The sequence below is a fragment of the Pelodiscus sinensis genome, chromosome 19, assembly GCF_049634645.1.
Source record: "Pelodiscus sinensis isolate JC-2024 chromosome 19, ASM4963464v1, whole genome shotgun sequence".
Classification (NCBI taxonomy): domain Eukaryota; kingdom Metazoa; phylum Chordata; order Testudines; family Trionychidae; genus Pelodiscus; species Pelodiscus sinensis.
Window position 1 is genome coordinate 19,676,487 of NC_134729.1, and position 23,346 is coordinate 19,699,832.

Consider the following 23,346-nt stretch of genomic DNA (forward strand, 5'->3'; position numbering starts at 1 on the left):
AGAGAGGGGATTCCCTAGGGCTGCTCCCCAAACAGCATCTCTTCTCCGGAGAGTTTTCATGCCGCATGTGACTTCCCCCCTCCCCCACCAGCCGGCGGGGCTCTCCATCCCGGACACTTGCGTCTGCCTGTCTCCGAGACGGCCGGGAAGGCTCCGACGTGAGATCCAGCCCTTCACACAGATTTCCACCCCAGCCTTTGCTGGCTGACTTGGAATGAGTCCTCGCTGTCACCATAACAACCCCCAAATCACACAGACACAGCCCCGCATTCCACTCCTGAAATCCACTCGATGGCGCCTGCCCGGGGCCCACGGCCTGCTCGGCGAGGGGGCGGCGTTCAGAGAGGCCCGGTACTTTGCCTTTCTTGCTCAGTCGGGGGCAAATCACGTTTGGCTTCCCACAGAGTGTTGGTCCCTTTTCTGTGCCGTGATGGCCTCCCGGTGGGGCCCTGAGAAGACCTGGCTGCCGGGCCCTTCTCTCCAGGGAAGAGAGGAGGCTCTGTCCTCAGCTGACCTGGCAGGAGTCTAGGATGGGAAACGTCTTCCCTCCCGCATCCTGGTGGGAGCCGCACGGCACTGGCCTCAGCTGGGAGAGGAAGCCCAAAGCAGCCGAACGACGCGCAGCGGGGCTGGAGAGATGGAGCGGCCCTGGGCACGGGGAGGCCACACCAGGCCAGGCGGCACCGCGAGCTCTGACGTTCTGCGCTGCGGCTCTCGGCCAGCCAGCTCTGACGTTCTGCGCTGCGGCTCTCGGCCAGCCACCCGCTGCAGAGCGCAATGGGGCAGCTGCTCCCGTTAGGGCAAGGAGGGGAACACAGGGCTCCGTGGCCTCCCAGGGGGTGGAAGGTCCTGGGCCGATAAACCCCTGCCGTCTCCCGGGGGGTTGCTTCTTGGGTTGGGGGGGGCACTTTTCACACTCTACGGAGGCCTCCCCTTTCTTTAGCTCAACTGCCTGACTTGGCATCAGGGAAGGGAGTAGATAAGGGTTTAGCTGGCTCTCTTCACTCTCCATCGAGCCCCAACATGGAAAGCCGCTGCCCCCTTTCCCCCGGTAACCCCAAAAAAGCCACGGGCCCTGCTGGCTCTTTTACAAACCTTTATTTCCATCCTTCCCCACGCCTCCCAGCCAGCTCCGCGCTCCCTTCACCGCTTTTTTTTTAATAAAGCTCGCGCCCACTTTCTCCACCAATTCAGGACAGACACGCTGCCGACCCGCCAGTCCCGCACCCCGCTTCCACCCAGCTCCCCTCGGAGCCACAGCCGGGAGGGTCTTTCCGCACCGGGCACACCGATGGCCGACTCGGACGGCAGCGTGGCCCCGTTGGCTAGAACGGGCTGCCAAGCCTCCATCACAAACGCCACCTGGCTGAGCTGATCTGCCGAAAAGCGATCATGAAAAAGAGTGGGACGGATCCCAGCACGTACACAAAATATCCCCCCCGCCCCCTCCCGGTACAGCCCTCCCCCCCTTCCAAAAAACAGATATGTTGCACACATTAAAATGATACAGAACGATACAGAACTCAGAAGGGAGAAAGGATGAAAGAGTCTCTTTGCAATAACAACCTACAGGGTCCAGTGAAACCGAGGCAGGGTCATAGGAGAAGGTCACTAGACAGAGAGCTTTCAAACCCACGGTGAGGGAGTCCAGGGGAATAAGTTAATCTATACAGACGGCGTTAGGCAAACGGACAGATGCGTAGCCGGCTTCCTGGCCGGCTTCCCTGGTGCTGCAGAAGGCTATTCTCAGCACGAGCGCCCGTGCAGAGCGCCCAGTGGGCAGCGGCCTACACACCAGCACAACAACACGGGAAGGGAGCGACATGGGAAGTCAAGAGATACGGAAGGTCTGTGAGACAGGGCCCCCTCCCCACTGGGTCGTGCAAACACAATCGCCAGCTAGAGAAGTTGCAGGAAAAGGGGGCAGTGGGAGAGCATGCTCCGGCACCCAGGAGGAGTTGGCTCAGGAATACCTCCCTCCCCTGCCCCCCGGCAGTGCTGGAGCTCTGTGGGAGCTGGGACTAGGGGGCTGGCAGTGGGGTGAGGTGCCAAGGTGCCAAATGGCTCAAGTTGGCTCCACACCCAGCCTTTCCACGGCAGCGCCGTCCCCACTGGAGAACCCGGAGCAGCGGTGTGAAGGAGCCACAGGGGGTTCCAAATACAGCTCCCCGTGGGTCTCCCCCCACTCTTAGGGACCCGCCTCTGCATCTGGCTCAGAGCAAGGCTTCACCTGGCTTCTTGCACTGAGCAAGGACCAGACAGACACCCTGTCTATGGGAGGGAGAGTCCTGGCAGCTCCCTGACACCTGTCTGGCCTCGGAGACTCCGGCCCTGCCTACCTGCCAGATGTACCCGAGCTGTCTGAGCCGGGCTGCAGGGGTGCCATCCCTCCCCTCAGCCGGGAGCTGCCTGGGCCTCAGCGCTTGGCTGCGGCGCCCGAGGCTGACTCCGTTCCTAGCACGCCTGGGCCAGAGCCTCCTTTCGGACCGTCCGACCTGCGCCGCCTCCGGGGAAGGCGAATCGAGAGCTGGAGCCACTCCGCTGATGCACCCTCGCCCCACCACGGCCCTCCCCACGTCCGCCCCAGCCGCTTGCGCGTGCCAGGCGAGGGCTCCGCCGTGAACCCCGAGGGGTCCCCCGCCCCACGCAGCTCCCTGTTCCAGACAGGCGCCGCCCCACCATGCCCTCTCCCCGTCCCACCAGAGGGTGCCCTCTGCCCCCCCCGCCCCCACCTGTGCTCCCCTCTGCTCCCACCAGCCACCTGAGTCCACCCAGCCGAGGCCCCGGACCAGTGTTTTCCCAGAAAAGCTGCAAGGACCCAGAGACAGGAGGCGAGAACCCAGATCTGCCTGGTGGGACCTTGCCGCTCCCTGCTGGGATTGTGAAGCGGGGGGGCAGTGAGGGAAGAGGACAGTCCCCTCTCACCCGCGGGAGGACAAGGGAGGGAGCCGGGAGCGGTTCAGGCTGCCCACCCCCCGGCTCAGGACGGGTTTTAAAAGAGCAGAAAGCGGGAAGGCAGATCAAAACGGGGGGAGGGGCTGCATTAAAATGTTCACAGGAAATAAGGCATGGAGATGACAGGGGGACGGGGAGGGGCGGGGCTCTAGAGCACGGTTTTGTCCAGATCCACCTTGACGGGCAGCGGCCCCGCCTCCTCGTTGTCGTCTGCAGGGCAGATGGTGACAGCGATCACAGGGTGCAGAGAATAGGGGGCCGGGCCATCCAGGTCCTCCAGGTATTCCTTATCGCCGTTGATGCTCAGCGGCTGGAAGAGAATCAGAGCCACAGCGTGGGTGACAGGGCCTGGCTCAGGGAGGCAGAGCTAAGCCCCACCCGTGGGTGCCCTCTCTGGAAGGAGGGGCTGTGGCAGCAGGGACCCAGCTCAGAGGCTGTTAGCACCCCAGCTCTGGAGTGTCTGGGATTCATTTCCCAACGCCCCAAAATAAACCAGCCTGGGGCGCTGCTTGGCTCCCGACCGGCTGTGACATGCCAGCGCCCTGGCGTCCTGGGGACATGGGAAAGGAGGAGTTAGTATCTGGGCTTTCTCGGCTCTCCTCCCCGCTCCATGTCCCCGCCACGCTGGTCTCCACCAGGAGTTAACGCAAGGCAGCCGAGGCTGCGAACTACCCCCAGCCTGCCCCGATGTCCCCCCGGCGTCCCCCCGGCAGGCTGCGGCTGGGTTCCGCGCGGGGCCCCAGCTCGGTGGGATCTGCACCTGAGTTTGCCCTAGGATCCCGGCGGGCTCCCTACCTGGGTCTTGACGTGCTGGTCCGGGGCGGTCACAAGGCTGGCGCAGCTCAGCCACAGCATCACCATGATGGAGAGGAAGAGGCAGGCAGCCAGGATCCAGCGAGGAAGGCCTGAGCGCCTGGAGCACCCCACCGCCCCCCGCCAAAGAGAGAGGATAAGTTTATGGCTGGGGACCGGGGCGTGGGGACCACAAACAGGCCAGTGAGGGAAGAGTTTCCCCTGGCTACCACCTACCTGCCTTCTCCATAGAACATCCTCTCTGCAGTCTGGTCCCTTGCCAAGAAACCCCACCCTGGATCAAATAACCCCGCCCCTCACTCAGATAGCCCCACCCCTTGCCAGATAGCCCCACCCCTTGCCAAATAACCCCGCCCCTCACTCAGATAGCCCCACCCCTTGCCAGATAGCCCCACCCTCACTCAGATAGCCCCACCCCTTGCCAAATAACCCCGCCCCTCACTCAGATAGCCCCGCCCCTCACTCAAATAGCCCTGCCCCTCACTCAAATAGCCCCGCCCCTCACTCAAATAACCTCACTGCTTGCTAGTAACATTTTGCTAACATGGTTTATTCTGCAGTGGAAATCCCCATCCCCACCTCATTATCGCCCCACCCTCTTTCTAGCCCCCATCCTCTTTCCTCCCCCTTCGTACCGCCCCCCACCCCGTTTGCCAGCCCTTTTCCTTCTGGCTCTCCCTTTACTCCCCGCGCGCCACAGGGCCCGGCCTGCACCTACTTGGACATGCAGCCCAGGAAGTCGTGTTCTGGCTGCTGGGTCTCCGGGTGCTGAATCCTGGGTTTGCTCTTTGGCTCTTTCAAGGGGGGTTTCTCCAGCTTTTCCTGGGGGCCTGGCAGGATGACACCCAGGCCCACATGACTCCCCTTCCACAGCAGGCTGGGCACAACCACCTGACCCCCCAGTGAAATCAGGGGCCCCTGGTCATGTGCCAAGGCTGGGGACTGGGGGGGGCAGAAAAGGAGCCTTCTTGATAGTAGCCTAGAAGAACGAACCCATCCCCAAAAGGACTTAAAAACACCATTCGCTCTAGGCCTTGAACTGAGCCCCGGGAGGTCGGGCACAGACCACCAAGCCCTTCAGGCTGAGGGTGCTGGCTCCCCGTCCCCTCAGTGCGAGTTTGGGGGGGTCTCGCTTTGGTTCCTAGAAGCTAGGTGCTCACAGCACAAATCCACCCCCATAGGCCTCACACTGGCAGCCTCAGCAGGTGCTGGCGCCCCCCAAGTCAAGACGAAGCCTCTGGATGCCTGTAGAACAGTGTTTCTTAAGTTTTTAAGACCGAGGAACACCAAACAATAATTTTTTTTAATGAGGAACACCAAGGATTTTTTGTTGAGGAAAGAAAAAAGGGTCAGGAGGAGGGGAGTTATTGAGCCAAAAAAAAAAAAAAAGTCGCCTGCCCTTTTAAGGGTGGCCATTTTGTACTCTGTTGTTCTCCCACGGCACACCTCCAACTGCCTCACGGCACACCAGTGTGCCGCGGAACACCGTTTAAGAAACAGTGGTGTGGAAGTTTCCAGCACAGGGGGGACGGGCCTGGCTCGGTGGAGGAGGGGCATGGGACGAGAGGGGTGCCGAGGCAGACACCAGGCCCACCCTGGGCATCCCAGGGGGCTGTAAAGAAACAAGCTCAGAGCTGAAAGCAGCTTTCCAGTGGCTCCTGGCCTCCTCGCCTCACCCAGGCCCAAGCACTGCTCCTTGCTCACCCGTGTGAGGTTTCAGGGTGTTAGAACTGGAGACAGGCCACGACTTCTCCATCAGGTCCGACTTGGGCACCGGCACCTCAGGCACCGGGTACTCGATCTCCGGCTGGGACTGAGCATTGAAAAACAAACAAAAAGGACGAACACGCAGTTGGTGACCAAGCCCCAAAACCTCCTGTGGGGCAGGTCTGGCCCGTGGGGCGAGGGACGCGCAGGTTCAGCTGGGATTTAGAGGGGCGGATCCCTCCGACGGCATTAACCCGACACCCACCAGTTTGTCAGTCAGCCTGTCTGTGCAGAGTGCTTCTCGGATGCCTGCACCTCAGCCGTGCCTGAGGGCGGGAGGGGATTAAGAAACTCTCTAGTCTGCGCATGCAGGGCTGTTAGAATCTAGTCTAGCCCTGGACCGTGACTCCATCTTGTAGCCCAGTATCCTGCCCAGGGATGTTTTATATCGGTTAACTGAATAGTCGAGTATCCTCGTGAACTTTTATCAGTTAGTCGACTATTTTATAGCCCCTGGGGGTGGGGCCAGCAGCCAGTGCGCTCCGGCCTCCCTCCTGAGGAGCCCCCTGCCACTCTGCACTGCTGCCTCTGTATCAGAGGCAGCAGTGCGGGGTGCCAGGCAGGAGCTGGTCTGCGAGGGGAACCAGTTTAAAAACCAGCTCCCGTTGTGGACCGGCTGCCTGTCACCCCATGCTGCTGCTTCTGAGAAAGAGGCAGCAGCGTGGGGTGGTAGCAGCCTCAATCTAGGGCGGGTCTGAGCTCCTGGACCCAGTGCGAGCTAGAACTGAGCCGGGCTGTCTGCCTGCCCAGCTCTTAATACACTTGAAATGCAGAGCTGCAGCAGGGGTAGGTCCCGGACCCATTGCAAGCCAGGCCTGAGAAACACACTGGCAGGGAGAGGGAAACGTGTGTAGTCTATAGCATTAACAGATAAGCTTTTGCTCATCGGTTAATCAGTTAATTGATTACACGATTACATCCCTAGTCCTACCTCCCTGCCATCCCAGACCACTGGCCATCTAATGTGGTCTCCCATTCCCGGTTCTTTGCAGGAAGGCAAATGCACCTGATCAGCGGAGGTGGGATAAATGCAACCCCCTTCCTGACCCCTGCTACAGCATCAGCTTGTGCCCTGAAGCATGGGGGTTCCCTGCTCTGTTGCAACCGCCCCCCAGGGCCGCCGCAGCGGGAGCCTGGCCTACCTGGAACACCACCACTTTGCCATCGTCGGCCTGCAGGTAGAAGGTCCAGGTGGAGGAGATGAAGCTCTGGGCAGAGCTGACGATGTCGTTGCAGAAGCTGGAGACCAAGTCGAACATGGAGAAGGACGCCGGCTGCGGCTCCAGACTCTGTGAGTCAACAAAGAGGAGAGAGGCCATCGGCTCGCTCAGCTGGGAACCACCCCGTGGCCCTGCCCCACCCCAGCCCCGCTTTCCCGCGCACAGGAGAGGCAGTTCTGGGCTCGAGGCTCCGCTCGAGGGCTCTCAAGCGGGTATATCGACCAGATCATGCTGAAGGACCCATGACAGTGCTCTTGGCCTAAATGAGCTATGAAACCTTCTGAGAGTGGAAGGATAGTCTAGTGCATGGGTTCCCAAACTGGGGGGCATGCTGAAATTCCAGGGGGGGCGCGAGGCGACCCAGCCACACACACACCCCGTCACTCCCATTCCAAGTTTTGCTGCTATTTGGGGGGGGGAGGCGTGAGAGTTTCTCAACAATCAAAAAGGGGACGTGATGCTGAAAAGTTTGGGAACCACTGGCTAGTGGTTAGAACAGTAGCCTAGCCCTTGTGAAACTAGACCTCAGTTCCCAGCTCTGCCAGAGTCCCTCTGTGACCAGGGGCAAGTCCCTGAGCTGATGTGTGCCTCGGTTTCCCCACGTGTGCAAGGGGGGATTACAGCCCTGCCCGTTAATCCACTGATGGAGATGCTCAGATATTCCAGCAAAGGGGACTGTCATGATTATGAGGGTTAGCCAGCAGCCTGGGGATTAAGGGGTTAACTGCACCTAGCCAGGTGGAGTGACCAATAGGAATGTAGGTGGGACTTTTCAAACTGGGACAAAGGAATTTGGGTTTTTTTCCTTTCTCCCTTTTGTCTCTCTGGGAGTGAGTTCTCTGCAGCTACAGAGAGGGACAAGCATGTCTCTCTCTCTCCAAGACACCATTCTTCATTTTCTGTAAGTAGGGTAAAGTTTAGGTAGTTTCGTTAGGTTTTATTGTTTTAAGGATTGGGTATGGGATCTGAGATCTGGCCCTGCTTAAAAGATGTTTTGGCTTTTCTTTGTAACTAAGTTCTAGGCCCATGGAGTTTCTCCATGAGTATATTTTGTTACCTCCCTATCTAGTCATTATGTTTGCAACAGGAATATTGTTGTAATAATAAAAGTTCTTTCATTTCTTTGTATTAACCTGGCAGTGGTTAATGGTGTGCCTTGATTTTTATCTTAGGGGTGAGATTTCCCAAATGATCTTCCCCCTAATTTCTTTATAAACATTTGGGTGGTGGCAGCGGAAGTTTTATTCCCAAGATCTAGGTTTTTAAGATTTTGGGGGAAGTTTTATACCAAAGCCTGGTAGATAAGGCTTTGGGGTACACTTGCTGGCCCCCACTTCTGCATTTATCATGCCAGAGTGGGGAAGGAGCCATAACAGGGACAGAAGACAGAGAACCTCTAGAGAGCCCAGGATAGTGAGTGGAATGAAATGACACAGCAGGACTCAGTCCAGGGCTCCTACTGTCTATGCATCTGTGCCCTTCTTGAAGGGCCGCTAATGCCCCGCGCCACCAGCCTCAGCATGAAGGCTGGAGGAAGAGTGGGACCCGAGATCAGAGTCAATACGCGCTGGCAGGAAGCACGGCAGATAAACAAGGCTCTTTGCACCGGCACTGAACTCACATGAAAAAGTCTTAAACAAAAGAGCTGAGATGCCAAAGGGCCTTTCTCTCCAGGAAGCTTATCCATGCCCTGGATTCTTGGCTCTTTGCAAGGTGTGTGACTTTTTAAAGCATCTGCTTGACGGCTCCTTGCCATGGGGTGTGATACTTTTTCTAAGGCGGGGAAGGCCAGAGCAGAGAGATGAGCAAAGGGGGAAGAAATAGGTCAGATTCTGCAGCTCGTCATCATGCTCAATCTGCTTTGCCTGCTTGCCCACGACTCCAAAGGAAAAACACTTTGGGTTGAATTAATGATTAAAGGAATGTTTGGAATGCAATCAGCGCAGACCAGTCTCCGGACCTGGCCTTTCACAGACTTCCCCCCGACTCCACCAGTTCTTTCAGGGGACACAGGGACAAATGCTTGTCCCCTTAACAGGGACAGCTGGCACTTGGATACAGCCATGCAACTGAGACGTCCACCTCCCAAAGCAAAACACTGCCCTCTGCCACTGATTCTGTGTTCGCCCTTGGGCATGTCACTGGACCGTGCTTGTATTTCCCCGTCTTTAATGCTCATTGCCAGTCTCCATTTCAATTAGTTAATAGAAAGCCCTTTGAGCACCTGGGCTGAGAAGCTCGCGGCAGTCTGGTTCCTCATGCCTGATCCTTGCTCTCCACCGCAGAAAGCCATCCTTGCAAAGGTGAAAGCCTCTACCCAGGACCAAAGGCTAACACAGTTGTTTGGGCACCATGGGGAGGTGCAGTGACATGCGGCCCCAGAGCGCGGGGAGGGAGGAAGGCTCGTGGCTTCGGCCTCCTGGGTGGCACATGGCCCAGCCCCCCCAGCCCTGGGGCACGGGGAGGTGGAAGCTCCTGGGCAGCAATGCTCCGCCCCCAGGGTGCCTGTCGTAGGCGCCAGCTGCCTTGCGGGGTGTGTTCTCCTGGCACAGCCTGGGCTCCCACATGCCGGCCCAGGGTTGCCAATTGTCCAATTGTGCAAACCCAAAGCCCTTGCCCCGCCCCTGCCGTTCCCTGAGGCCACGCCTCTCCCTGGAGGCCACACCCCTTCTGAGAGGCCATGCCCTCACTCACTGAATCCCCCTCCTTCCATCGCTCACTCTCCCCCAGCCTCACTCACTTTCACCAAGGGGTTGGGGTGTGGGAGGGGCATGGGGCCAGGCTCTAGGAGGGAGTTTGGGTGCAGGGGGTGCGAGGCCGGGCCCTGAGAGGGAGTTTAGGTGCAGGGGGTGCGGGGTCGGGATCTGGGAGGGAGTTTAGGTGCAGGGGGTGCGGGGTCGGGATCTGGGAGGGCGTTTGGGTGCAGGCTCTAGGCTGGGGCAGGGGGTTGAGGTGCAGAAGAAGGTTGGGGGGGCAGCTGGCTTCTGTGCCGCTTCCTGCTCCCGGCTCTGGAAATGGCGCCCGCAGGCACCGTGGACAGGTGCCACGAGGGGACAGAGCCCTGCCCCAAAAGCTCAGCACTCCCCTGGGGGACCGTGCCAAACCGCCTACCAGAAAGGGGGGGGAACACGGTCGAAGGCCCTAGGAGAGCACCCAGATCCACCCGCTGCATGTCTGGTGGGCCCTGCCGCAGCCGGGCTGGGTTGGGTCCCTCTTCCCTCTTGCACCTTTTCCCAGCACCAGCTCCCAGCTCCCAAACAACCATCAAGGGCCCTTGTCCAGCAAGGGAGTCACCAGGCAATGACTCGCTTGCACAAAGCCACACCGGGGCACTGCCCCACCTCGCCGGGGGACTTGGCCGGGCCTGGAGAGATCCAACAAGCACATGGACACAACACAGGCCCCACCCAGGCCTGCTGGTCTCTCCTCCTCACCCCACCTGTGCGCATGCGCAGGCCCACCCATGGGGCGCGGGCCTGCCCCCTGGGCACACGGCACATGTGCACGCCAGCCACAGCCACTGGTGCAAAGTCCGGGGCCTGCCCCCGGGACTTACGGTGCATGTGCTGCCCAGCCCGGCCCGGCCAGCGCTGCTGGTGCACACGCTGGGCCGTGCAGGGCCCCACAGCCGTGGGGGCAAGGGTGCTGCTGTCCAGCGCCGTGGGGCCAGCACTGTAGGAGCCGGGCGTGTGGCTCCTGATGGCAGCTGTAAGGGACACCACACGCCCCTTCCAGCTGCCATCAGGCGCCCCCATGGGTTGGCGCCCTGGGCAGCTGCTCGGCTCGCCCATGCCGCCATCCGGCCCAGCCCAGGGCTCCAGGGTGCGACCGGTGTCCTGTGAACTGCAATATCCAAACTGCTGCATCTAGACACGGTGTCCTGTCTAACAGGGTTGAGTGTTTAGACCGCAGGCCTGGATTTGATGTGTCTGATCACTGACTCTGACTTCAGACCCATCTTTTCTAGTCAGCACACTTCTCTGAGGCTGTGTCTAGACAGCAAGCCTCTTTCGAAAAAGACCATCGACACGACAACCAGTACTTTCGCAAAGGCAAGCCGTTTTTCAAAAGAGAGCACCCAGGCAGTCTGGATGCTCTCTTTCGAAAAAGCACAGTTTGCATAACTTAGCGCCTTTTCTCGAAAGAGCACTTTCGAAAAAAGGCGTTCTTCCTCCCACAACGAGGTTTTCCGCGGTCGAAAAAACTGCCGCGTGCTTTCGATTTCCTTTCAAAAGAATGCGGCAGCAGTCTAGATGCAGGGGAAGATTTTTCGAAAAAACCCTGTAGTCTAGACACACCCTGAGCGATTGTTCGTACCAGTGAGTTCGCCTGAAGTGTCTGGTAAATCGGCTCAGGTTTATGGAGACTGCTGTACACCCACTTGCCATTGATGAAGTGGTGAGACAACTCATAAGCTTGCAGTGCCTGTCCTGAGCTGGGCAGGGTGGTCTTTTCCTGAGGCACGAAGCTGGGAGATTGGGGGGATTTGGCCTGTGCCTTTCTCTGTGCGGTTATGTCTACACCAAGGGTTTTTTCTGGGATCCTGGAAAAAACGGAGGTATCCCGGAAAAAGCCCACCGCGTCCAGGGAACGCGTCTGCTCTTCCACTTTTTTTTGTGGAAGAGCAAACACGCTCTTTAGGGGAACCCTACATTCCTCGTCTCATAAGAAACAAGGGCTCCTCTGAAAGGTACGTCTACACTAGCCCTCTAGATCGATCTAGGGAGGCTAATGAGGGCGACCGAAATTGCAAATCAAGCCCGGGATTTAAATATCCCACACTTGATTTGCATGTTCCCAGCCGGTCGCCATTTTTAGAAATTGACTAGCCCGAAGTAACTGCCCGCGTCTACACGTGGCAGTGAAACGGGACTCCGATTTAAAGCCCTAACTCGAATTAGCTGGTATTCCTCCTGCAATGAGGTTTACCAGCTAATTCGATTTAGGGGCTTTAAATCAGAATCCCATTTCAATGCCGCGTGTAGACCCGGGCAGTTTCTTCGGGCTAGTCAATTTCCAAAATGGCGACCGGCCGGGAACATGCAAATCAAGCATGGGATATTTAAATCCCAGGCTTGATTTGCAATTTCGGTCGCCCTCATTAGCCTCCCTAGATAGATCTATGGGGCTAGTGCAGATGTACTCAAAGAGGAGGAAGCCTCTTCCGGAAAAACAATTGGAAAAAGCACCGCAAATTGCGGAGCACAATTTGCGGCGCTTTTTCTGATAAAACCCGATAGTGTCAACCTAGCCTGTGATTCGTGAACGCCCCTGGGAGCATTCCTGCCATGTAGCGGGGTGTGGGACATCACATGCAGCCGTGCTGAGTGATAACAGGGCCTGGAGGGGGTTGCTGCTTGTCTCTAACAGGGCACCGGGAGAGACAGCCCCGAGCAGCGAGTGAGGGGCACGACTGTCATTTGTGGCATCAAACGACCCTGGAAGGACCAGCGCTGTCTGCAGAAGGGGCCTCCATTCCAGGTGCGACCGATCCAGGATTTCCCCCGGCTCACCCAATCTGCTGGCCAGATGGTCAGCTCGCCGCTGCAGAGCGATGAGTAATAGCTGGCTGCCGGCCCCCGCCTGGAATGCACCCTGGCGCTAATCCTGATCCCAGGAGCCTCCGGCCCTCATGGGAATGAAACTCCTGCTGCTCCTTGGCCTCCACGCCGCACAACTGAGCAGGCGGCAGGAGGGGATCTTTGCGGGGGCGGATCTCAGACTAGGATCCATAGATGCTGCCACGAGGCGGTCCGAGGGGCTGCCGCACCCCCCGGCTCAAACCAGTTCCCATCATCTACCAAGTGCAGTTTGGTTCAGTGGCTCCCCGCACCCATTGCTGTACGGCGTATTCCAGCCCCCCCTGCAATGATCTGCACTTTCCAGGCCCATCACCCCGGCATCTGAGCCCGCTGGCCCTTGGGAAAGAGGCGGCTCATACCTTGTCTTTCCAGCCCTGCGCCTCGGGCAGCTGCTTTCTGCATCCAGTGGTGCAGCCGAACTGCTCCTCCGCGCTGCCGTAGGCCTCAATACAAGCTGCAAGAGAGGCAGGGAAGGAACAGTCAAGGCCCGGGCATCTCACAACCAGGCGGCGAGTGGATTCAGAGCCCGGGACAACCAGGGGCCGGCAGCACGGCCTAGAGCCAGGCAGAGGGCAGCAGGGGTGTCCACCCACCCTACACTGCTCGGCCAGAAAATCCACAGCCCCCTGCTATGCCGGCCCAGGGTTCCCAGGGTAGCTGCCAGTGTTCCTCTGCCCCGAGCTACTCCAGGGCTGAGAGCCAGGTGCACCAGCCAAACCCCTTCCAAGGGACCATCACCCACAGAGCACCCCGACCAGAGCTCAGCCCCCATTCCAAGCAGCTACCCTGGCACCCCAGCAATGTGTCTCCTACAATACCTGAGACGCTGAGGCCTCCTCGACTCTGCAGGGCCATGAAAGCCTCCAGGTGGGAGCACTTTTCACAAGGGGAGGGGTTTGCCCAAAGAGCCTCGCTTACGAAGTCCACCCTCCCCGGCGCTGAATCCCGGCTGCTCCTCCCCAGAGGCAGCTGCAGTTCAGCGAGGCTCTGGAAACCGCTGTGGGATCCCTTGTGGGGAAGGGCACGGCATGGTAGTGCATCGCCACCGGGTGGGGGGCAGGAAGCCCGGCCGGCTCACATGGTGCTGGGAGCTCACTGGGCAGCCTTCAGCCCGACGAGGGGTGTTAGGTCGCTACAGAGGGCACGTTACATCATTGCAGCAGCCTGGTGGCGAGGCTCCAGCTGCAGGAAGGGCCGGAGCTGGGGGCGGGGGGCGGGATTTGGTTGGGGGGGGGGGGAGTTGGCTGCAGCAGAGGATCCTCACCTCTCTTCTCCCATCCCTTTGAGAGGGTGAAATCCCAGTCGGAACATTATTAATCCCCTTGGTGTTTGCTATGGTCACAGCCCCACTGGGTTCATCTGGGGCCTTGCCCCCACGTGACCCTCCATCTTCCAGGAGCTCTGTCCTGATTTGCACCAGGAAGTGCACAGAGACCACCATGATTTGCACTAGGGACTGAGTGGAGCTGGCCCTGGTTTGCACCACAAGGTGAGTGGAGCGGGTCTGGATTTGCACCCAGGAATGAGTGGAACTGGTCCGGATTTACACCAGGAATCAAGTGGAACTGGCCCAGATTTGCACCAGGGCGCGAATGGTGCCGGCCTTAATTTGCACCAGAGAGTGAGCAGAGCCAGCCTTAATTTGCACCAGGGAGCAAGTGCAGCCAGTCTGGATTTGAACCAGGGACAGAACGGAGCCGGTTTGGATTTACACCAGGGAGAGAATGGAGCCGGTTTGGATTTACACCAGGGAGCAAGTGGAACTGCTCCAGATTTGCACCCAGGAGCAAGTGGAACTGGTCTGGATTTGCACCACAGTGCACCCCGGCCGTGGCACTTTCTCTGGACGGCATGGGGGTGCAGAAGGAGCAGAAACAGTCTCTGTCCTGACAGCCTAAGTGGAGAAGCTCCTTCTGGACAATGTAACAGAGGGGGCGGCGGGAGAAGAGGGGAGGGAACGTTAATTGGCTGTGCTGTTCTTTACCTGATTCGCATTCGGCTCTGGTTGCGTTCAGCTCGGCGCTCACATCCACAAAGTGACAGATGGAGAACAGCCGGCACCCTCGGTAACAGGCGTCGAGTACCGCGTCCTGCCGAGAGAAGAGGAGAGCTAGGAGCTGGCACAGCTCACAGTACAGCGGCTGCACTCCAGCCCGCTGCCAAAACCCAAAAGCCCGTGGGCACCCCGCTGTGCTGTGGGACTGCAGGGGAGGTGGGAAGGGTGGCTCATTCTCTGCACCGGACCAGGACTCTGGTGGCTGGGTCATCAACACCCGCTCCCGATCCTTCCTCCCTGTCAACCGCCCACACACAGCAAGACCCAGCACAACGTCAAGGCGGTGGCACCGTCTCCCCAGAGGGGCAGTGCACCCTGGGACTTTGGGCCTTTTCAGCGAGGCTGGACATGGCTCTGCGGAGTATACGGCAGGGAAGGACTGTGCCTAGGGCTCCGGGGGACGGACTTGAGCAGTGGTTTACCGCCTGTGGTCTGGGGGTCCCCGGAGGGGCCTCAGACTGTGACTACGTTTTCCAAAGGAGTCCGCACCGCCATTTCGTAGGCATCCACACGGGACAAAAGGCTGAAACCCCCCGGCCTGGGAGGAGCCCCTGGCGAGCCAACAGGCCTGCTGATGGCACCGGGTATTTCTCACACCCACAGACTCGGTGGGCCCGTGCACGGGGGGGAGTCTGTGGGCTGCCGTGCACGTGCACGTTCACCAGGAAGCCTCGCCCCCTGCCAGAGCCCCGACTGGCCCAAGAGGAACGGCTCCAACCATGGGGCTGGGCCGCGCCGGCCTCTCAGCAGACCCGGAACTTCGGCAAAAGGACCGAGGTACCGTTGGCTTCACTTGCCACCTGTGGGCTGTGCCCAGCAACCTGCCCACGGCTCCTCACCAAGCAGCAGTTGGGCGGCTCGGGGCTGCAGCAGGAACCAGCCTCTTCCCCCCGGTTAGAGGCCTAGGCCAGGGCCCGATTCTGCCAGGCAGTCACCCCTCACGCCCAGACCCTCCCTCAGCAGCAGCCTTGGGAGGTGAGGCCAGGCCTAGGCCCTCGCCCCAGGCTCACCTCTGCCCCATACGGCCCCTGAAGAGGCTGCCTGGAAACAACCACACAACTGCATGCAGCCAGCGGGCTGTCGCTTCCCCCTGCAGCATCCGTCCATCTGAGTTGCCATGGCAACACAGCATGTGGCCCTGAGCATCCTTCCACCCGGGTGAAGTGGTGTTCCGTTACTGCTATTTATGCACATAGGGATCATGCCTGGGGCTGCTGTAGGACCCTCCTCACACCTTGTGGGGCTGCCGGCTCCCGGCCCACACAGGCTAGGAGCTGGCAGCCCCATGCAAGGCCGGAAGCAGCAGCCCTACACAAAACTGGAGCCGGCAGCCTCCTGTGGGGACAGAAGCAGCCAGGCTGGAGCCCCCCACGACCCCATCCCCGTTTAATCAGTTAACCAGTTAAATGTAATGTTTAGCCGGTTAACTAATTAAACGGATTTTACATCCATACTCCCTGCCTGAAAGTGGAGTCTCTACCCTGCTACCTAGCTCTTTTCATGAATAGATCTGAAAGGCCTTTCCAAAGAGGTAGCATCACTGCCCGCCCCCCATTTTACAGATGGGGAAACTGAGGCACGGAGTGAGGAAAGTGACTTGCCCAAGGTCATCTAACAGGCCAGAGGCAGAGCCAGAAATAGAATCCAGATCGCCTGAGACCCAGGCCAGTGTTCTAGCCAAGAGACAGCAGAGAGACCCAACTAAGACCAGAAGGGAGTTATTCCCATCAGTCTAATAAGCACCTGCCCCAGTCACCGCCCAGCAGTCTGCAGGGAGGGTGAAGGAGGTGAGTTTTAAGGCAAAAAGAGGGGAAATCAAAGAGGCCTTGGACCAGCAATTGCAAGCAGGGCTCTTCTCTACATGCGGGGCAACTTGCTTTAGTGATCCTGGACAGCAAGGGGTTAAGGTGCGTCTTAGCAAGGATGCTTCTCTCCCGCTTCCTCGCCCTCGGGCTTCCCTCAGTAGAAAGGCCAGTTGTCTGGTACAGGGGAGAGGAAGTGTAAAATGGATCCTTCTGATCTAAAGGCTGGTGCCAAAGGCCAGCCAACGGCATCTGTGTTGCCTGCGCCGCGTTTCCGTGTGAGAAATGCAGGGCGGTGCACCCATCTCCGGGCTCAGAGCAGCTTGCGATTCATCCCTGGCATCCTGTGCCATCCGAGGTTCTGCAGCTGTAGATCTAGGTAAATAGTCTGTCTTTGAATGCTACCCTAATAAAGGGAGAAATTCACTGCCAGGCTGAGGGGTGGCTGACCATGTAGAGCCAAAAGACAAGCGGGTTAGAGATGGGAAATTTCCTTGCCCCCCTCCTTTTGGAATAAATCACTGGTGGTCAATGTTCCCTCTAATTTTTTTTCTATATGCACGCAGAATAAATTTTGTGACATGCACCAAGGAAGATGTGGATGTGCACCACTAGTAGACATTCATGCTGCTGGAGGTGGGCGTGCTGCCAATCAGCTGGGCAGCGGCTGAATCCTCCTGGGTGGCCGCACAAGCACTCAGCTTACAGGGAACATGGCTCATGGTCTGAAAACAAACCACGCAATTCTGTGGGCTCCCTTTGCCGGCCAGGGCTCCATTCCTAGGCAGTTTCCTTTCTTGGCCTACTCTAGATTTATGCTCATTTAGTCTGCTGCAATGAAGTTGCCCTGCACGTAGAGAAGAGCCCTGCTTGCAATTGCTGGTCCAAGACCACTTTAATTTCCCGCTCATTTTGCCTTAAAACTCACCTCCTTCACCCTCCCTGCAGACTGCTGGGCGGTGACTGGGGCAGGTGCTTATTAGACTGATGGGAATAACTCCCTTCTGGTCTTAGTTGGGTCTCTCTGCTGTCTCTTGGCTAGAACACTGGCCTGGGTCTCAGGCGATCTGGATTCAATTTCTGGCTCTGCCTCTGGCCTGTTAGATGACCTTGGGCAAGTCACTTTCCTCACTCCGTGCCTCAGTTTCCCCATCTGTAAAATGGGGGGGGGCGGTGATGCTACCTCTTTGGAAAGGCCTTTCAGATCTATTCATGAAAAGAGCTAGGTAGCAGGGTAGAGACTCCACTTTCAGGCAGCGACTAGGGATGTAAAATCCCGTTTACTTAGTTAACTGGTTAAACATTCAGTTTAACTGGTTAACTGATTAAACGGGGATGGGAGGGTGGGGGGCTCCAGCCTGGCAGCTTCCGTCCCCACACGAGGCAAACAAACAGCCACTTGCAAGGGGATACCCCAGCTGACATATCCAAGCCCTGGCTGTTCCTCTGGAATCACTGCTTCATGCCCATCCTGTCTCGGAGGGGTGATTCCAGCAGGAAGAAGGTGCTGATGTCTCCATGGAAGGCAGGAGCATCCCGTCCCCTCCATTCTCTGCCACACCGCAGGCAGACAAAGCCTCGTGCAAAAACAACCATGGGAATTCCACTGCACTGCTTGCCCTGTTTTTGTTAAGCATGGAGGGGGGGTGTAATGGACAGAGGCAACAGATCCCAGCATGCACTGCTCCAGCAAAGGCACTCTGATCTTGACAGAACATTGCATGTTGGGACCTGTAGTCTTCACGAGCCGTACCTCAGAATTAACAGAGCAAGGTGGCTGCAACAAGACCCACACCGTACAGCCACACACTTGGGCTAGTTGCTAAGGCCAGCTGCAGGCTTCTCTTTTTGCAGTATGTGTCCTGTACTGCAAGCAGGTTGCACATTTTAAATGGGTCTAATATAAAATCACAGATCCCCCCGCCCCCCCCGCAAAAAATGTTTTCGATTTGCACCCAGCAACTTTAACAACTAGCAGGATCACAAACCAGAAAGCAGCCCACATGGCTTCAAAATGAGCCACCCGTTTCAGAATAACTTGACTTCTCATACGCATGCATGCACAGAAACCCACCCAGAACAGCCCCCTTCCTGCGCCCACTCATTTGAACAAATCCTTCCCCCGAAACATCGTTTACTGCAAACGGACGATCCAGAAAATAAACCCTAAATTGGACATGAGGAGCACATGGGAACATCTGGGCACTTGCAAGTTTTAAAATATTTTTATTGTCCCCACACAAACAAAAGTACAAATCAGCCTGTTCAATATATCATCAAAGGATCGGTTACTACGTCTGGGGGGAAAAAAGATCAGACTCTTCATTCCTGATGAATGACCAGAGAGGATACTGTGAACGGGCCTGGGGATATCTCAATCATATTTCAAGTAAACTCTTATTATTGATGGATTATGGATAGCAGGGATTATGGATCTACACGTCACCCTTACCTCAAAATAGCTTATTTCGAAATTTAAATAAAGCACTATTCTGAAATATCCTTTGGAACGAGGGTTACAGGGACGCCGGAATACCGTGCCCGCTATTTCAAAAAACTATTTCGAAAAAGCGGGCTGCTTTAAAGACGCGGAATAGCTATTTCAGGATACTTCCGGTATCCCAAAATAGCTCCACAGTGTAGACATAGCCTAAGGGTATGTCTAGACTACATGGCTCCGTCAACGGAGCCATGTAAAATAGTTTACTCGGCATAGTGAAAGAAGGGGAATTTAAATAATCCCCGCTTCATTAAAATAAAAATGGCCGCCGCGCTGTGCCGACGATCAGCTGATCCGGCGCAGCACGGCAGTCTAGACGTAGCGCAGTTGACAAGGGAAGCCTTTGTCGACCGCTCTGGTAAACCTCATTTCTCGAGGCGTCTAGACTGCCGCGCTGTGCCGGATCAGCTGATCGTCAGCACAGTGCGGCGGCCATTTTTATTTTAATGAAGCGGGGATTATTTAAATCCCTGCTTCTTTGACTATGCCGAGTAAACTATTTTACATGGCTCTGTCGACGGAGCCATGTAGTCTAGACGTACCCTTAGTGTCGGATGACTAGAGGTCACCAAATCAAATTAATAGGCAGCAGGTTTAAAACAAACAAAAGGAGATATTTCTTCACACGGCCCACAGTTAACCTGTGGAACTCCTTGCCAGGGGATATTGTGAAGGCCAGGACTTTCACAGGGTTCAAAAAAGAGCTAGATAAATTCATGGAGTATAGATCCATGAAGGATAAATCCATGGAGGATAGGAATGGTGTCCTTAGCCTCTATCAGAGGCTGGGAATGGATAATGGGAGAGGGGTCACTTGATGATTATCTGTTCTGTTCATTCCCTCTGGGGCCCCTGGCATTGGCCTCTGTCAGCAGACAGGACACTGGGCAACATGAACCTTTGGTCTGACCCGGTGTGGCCGTTCTTAGGCTTTTTCCTTCCTAGAAGTGGTTTTAACAGCCGTAAATGTGACTGGTTTTAAAACAACCACTTGGGCTTTTCCACTGCTGTGTTTGGATCTGTCACATGGATCTTTGATGGCCTTTTCCGCCTGCCAATGTACGGCCATGGTACATTATTACACAAAAGCTGAAGCAGGCTCTGATCCAAGACCTTACTTTGAAGTTATTTGTTTAGAAGCCAGAACTGTCCCCCCCCCACCCCCCAATGATTATTGTTTGCCCGGTTTCTCTGATCCCTGCAGCTCTTATCCACGATACCCAAGCGATTTCCTGAGAGCGCCGTCGACCCCAGCACGAACGACAGCTTCAGCCCCTGCTGCGCCTACGCCAGTGTGACGAGTTTGGCAGTGCTCGGGCACCAGGCTCCGACACGGCCCTTCCCCCCTCGCGGAGGAGGCATCCTGGGAGGAGAAGCTGCCCCGGGGATGCAGTGCTTTTGTCTCGCTCATGGGTTGTCTGAGGGGTGGGGGGGATGCACAGGCATCTTTCAGCTGAGCCAGGTGGCAGGGCTGTGAGAAGGGAGCCATGGGAAAGAAAGCAGGTGTCCGGCTGCATAACCCAGCCAGATCCAGCCCACTGGCTTTAGCTCTCACTGGACACCAGGTGCCTCGCCAAACAAAATGGATGAACTGCAATTTTGCCGGCACCCGAATGGTGCGTCGTGGCCTGCCCCCAGCACCTGGGCAGCAGGCGCTGCTAGCCAAAGAGCATCGCCTTGACGAATAGCCGCGATTTTTAGTCACACGCTCCCCTCCCCTCCAGATTTCGCCCCCCATCCAGCACCAGATAAGAAATTCAAGGCTTTAAGATGGGGACCCTGGCAGCCCCATCCCCTGCCCAAGCAGAAAGCGGCAGGGCCTGGCTGGAAGGGATGGGGGGGGGGGGGTTGGGGTGACACATGACAAACCCCCCCCCCCTTTGCATGGCTGCAAAATACAAATATCATGACGCCCCCCCCCCGCCTCCTCCCCGCATGCAAAACAAACCAGCGCCCCGAGATCGGTGGGGTGTGCCCCTCCCGCATCCAACAGCAGGACGGGAGGGGGGGACCTCCCCCCACCAAGGATCCCGCCCTGGGCTGGATTGACGCCCCCCCCCCCAGCGTGTTGCTTTTGCTCAGCCCCCCCCTTTTGGAAAAATCTGCTCCCCCAACCCCCGGTTCCCCGCTGCCGGGCCAGGCGCCGCGCAGCCCCGCGGTGCTCACTCGGGTCGCGCCCGGCGGCTGGGCGCAGCGCTCCCGGCAGGCGCTGATGTCCCCCAGCTGCGGGGCGAAGGGGTCCTGGGCGGCGGCCAGCGCCAGGCCGAGCGCGAGCAGCGGCAGCGCCATCCCGAGCCGGACTCCCCGGGCCGCGGGCGCCTGCAGCCGACGGGGAGGGCGAGCGAGCGAGCGGTGCCCGGCGGTGGCAGGAGCAGCGTGACGCGCGGTGCACGGAGCGAGGGAGGCTGGGAGAGAGACGCGGGGAGGGAGGAGGGGGGGAGAGATGCGGCCAGCGGGGATGCAACGGGGCCTCCTGCATCCCTGCATCCCTGCATCCAGCTGGGGGGCAGCCAGGACCCTGTGGGAGCCCCCTCTGGCACGCCTGGGATTTCCCTTTTGGGGAGGGGGGGCTGGTGCCACCCTGCCTGCTGGCACCGTCCCTGGTTGGGGTCCCCCCCCAGCATGAATTTGCCCATCGTGCTGCGGGCAGAGGCCTGGCGCAGGACAACAGAAGGTGCCAGTTAGCGGCAGGGTTGGGGGCATGCGATGCGCTGGATGAACCAAGAGACGGGCCGAGAACTGGCAGCCCCCTGCCCGGGCCTTCCCAGAAGCCAGGCAGGTCACGTGGATGCGCCGCCGAAACATGGACAGTCTGCAAGTGGAAGTGGGGCGAGTCCTGTCACTTGAGTGACTCCGAACAGTACCAGGAGATTAGGGTTAAATTAGCAGGAAAAATTCTGGTCTGGACCCCGGCAAAGGGCTCCGTGGTACCGAAGAGCTCGGCCACGCAGCCTCCAGGGAGCTATTGCATTTCCCATAACAGAAGTTCAAAGGGGCACCCAATGAAATGAGTAGGTAGCAGGTTTAGAACAAACAAAAGGCAGTATTTCCTCACGCAACACAGTTAACCTGTGGAACTCCTCGCCAGAGGATGTTGTGAAGACCGGGACTTTAACAGGGCTCAAAAAAGAGCAAGATAGATTCATGGAGGTTAGGTCCATCAATGGTTATTAGCCAGGATGAGGAGGAACGGTGTCCCAAGCCTCTGTTTTTCAGGGGCTGGAAATGGGTGACAGGGGAGGAATCGCATGAGGATTATCTGTTCTGTTCTCTCCTGAGGCTCCTAGCATTGGCCACTGTCGGCAGAAAGGATACTGGGCTAGATGGACCTTTGGTCTGACCCAGTGTGGCCATTCTTATGTTTCTATGTTCTTAGGGACTGCTGTAGCAGAGAAGATGTCAGGGCCACCTGCCCCTCTGGTGTCGCGGAGTCTTGGGGTTAGCAGAGAGAGCCTGTTCTGGCTCAATCATCTTGCACAGAGCTCTGGAGTTTCACCAGCTGATGCACAATGGGAGGTTTGGGCGAAGGCACCTTTTCTGGGCTCTTAGGGTGCGTCGAAACAACATGGCTCCGTCGACGGAGCCATGTAGATTTGTTTGTTCGGCAAAGGGAAATGAAGCCGCAATTTAAATAATCGCGGCTTCATTTAAATTTAAATGGCTGCCATGCTGAGCCGACAAACAGCTGACCAGCTGTTTGTCGGCTCAGCGGGCTAGTCCGGATGCTCCCCTGCCAACATGAAAGCCCTTTATCGACCTCCCCGGTAAACCTCATCCTACGAGGCATAACAGGGAGGTCGATAAAGGGCTTTCAGGCCGGCGCGGGAGCTTCCAGACTAGCGCGCTGAGCCGACAAACAGCTGATCAGCTGTTTGTCGGCTCAGCGCGGCAGCCATTTAAATCTAAATGAAGCCGCGATTATTTAAATCGTGGCTTCATTTCCCTTTGCCGATCAGCCTAATCTACATGGCTTCGTCGAGGGAGCCATGTAGTGTAGACGCACCCTCGGTGGGGTGGAACTGAGATAACAGGCCCCGCACTGTTATAGCATCACTGGCCACATGTACAACATCCCTGCATGGACCAGTCACGCCAGCCAGAGCCCAGGCTCCCCACCATGGCTGCACAGCGGCTTTTAAGGGAGGCACCTCTCTGCAGCTGGGCAGCACCCGGCACCCAGTGGGGGAAGCAGGGAGCGAGGGAGGTCAGCATCTTGCATCCCAACGTCTCAGAGGCAGCTTCCCATAAACTCGTTCACTGCTGCCTTGCTCTGCTAAGCGGCTCTGCCCAGGGCTAAGCGTTGGAGGCAGGAGCACAGAGTACTGACCGCTGGGGCGTGAGTCAGGCGTTTAGCGCTGCTCCTTTGGATTAGATGGCTATTGATTCTGGTGATTAACTCTTACGGCCTCAGGCCTTTCCCAGCCTGCTAGTGACACAGGCGAGAGGCCGCACAGAAGTGCACATCCCGCACGTTCCTAGTGAACTAATAAGTGGCATCAGCGAAATGACCAGCGGGGGGCATCGTGGATTCACACCAGCTGGGCGAGCACTATAAGCAGCTAAGGAGGAGAGTAATTATTGCCTGTTCCAATCCACTGGGGCCCTAGCTCATCCCACGCTGCCTCCCCTGCTCATGGCAAGGGCAATGGCC

At 57.7% G+C, this 23,346-nt stretch overlaps 1 protein-coding gene across 2 annotated transcripts; it reads right to left on the bottom strand.

The window, feature by feature from the left end:
• Positions 1–1,081: 1,081 nt before the first annotated feature.
• On the bottom strand, positions 1,082–21,084 carry TMEM59L (transmembrane protein 59 like). 2 transcript variants are annotated; one of them, XM_075902890.1, is made up of 8 exons: positions 20,862–21,084; positions 14,322–14,427; positions 12,697–12,791; positions 6,678–6,824; positions 5,473–5,581; positions 4,486–4,598; positions 3,751–3,891; positions 1,082–3,265 (listed from the first exon to the last, which is right to left on the bottom strand). In XM_075902890.1, exons 1-8 carry the CDS (start codon positions 20,982–20,984, stop codon positions 3,104–3,106), a joined length of 996 nt encoding a protein of 331 aa, XP_075759005.1. In that variant the 5' UTR covers positions 20,985–21,084; the 3' UTR covers positions 1,082–3,103. The 2 variants fall into 2 exon arrangements, with proteins under 2 accessions (XP_075759005.1, XP_075759006.1); XM_075902891.1 differs by having other exon boundaries at positions 3,751–3,868; positions 4,487–4,598; positions 20,862–21,081.
• Positions 21,085–23,346: the final 2,262 nt, after the last annotated feature.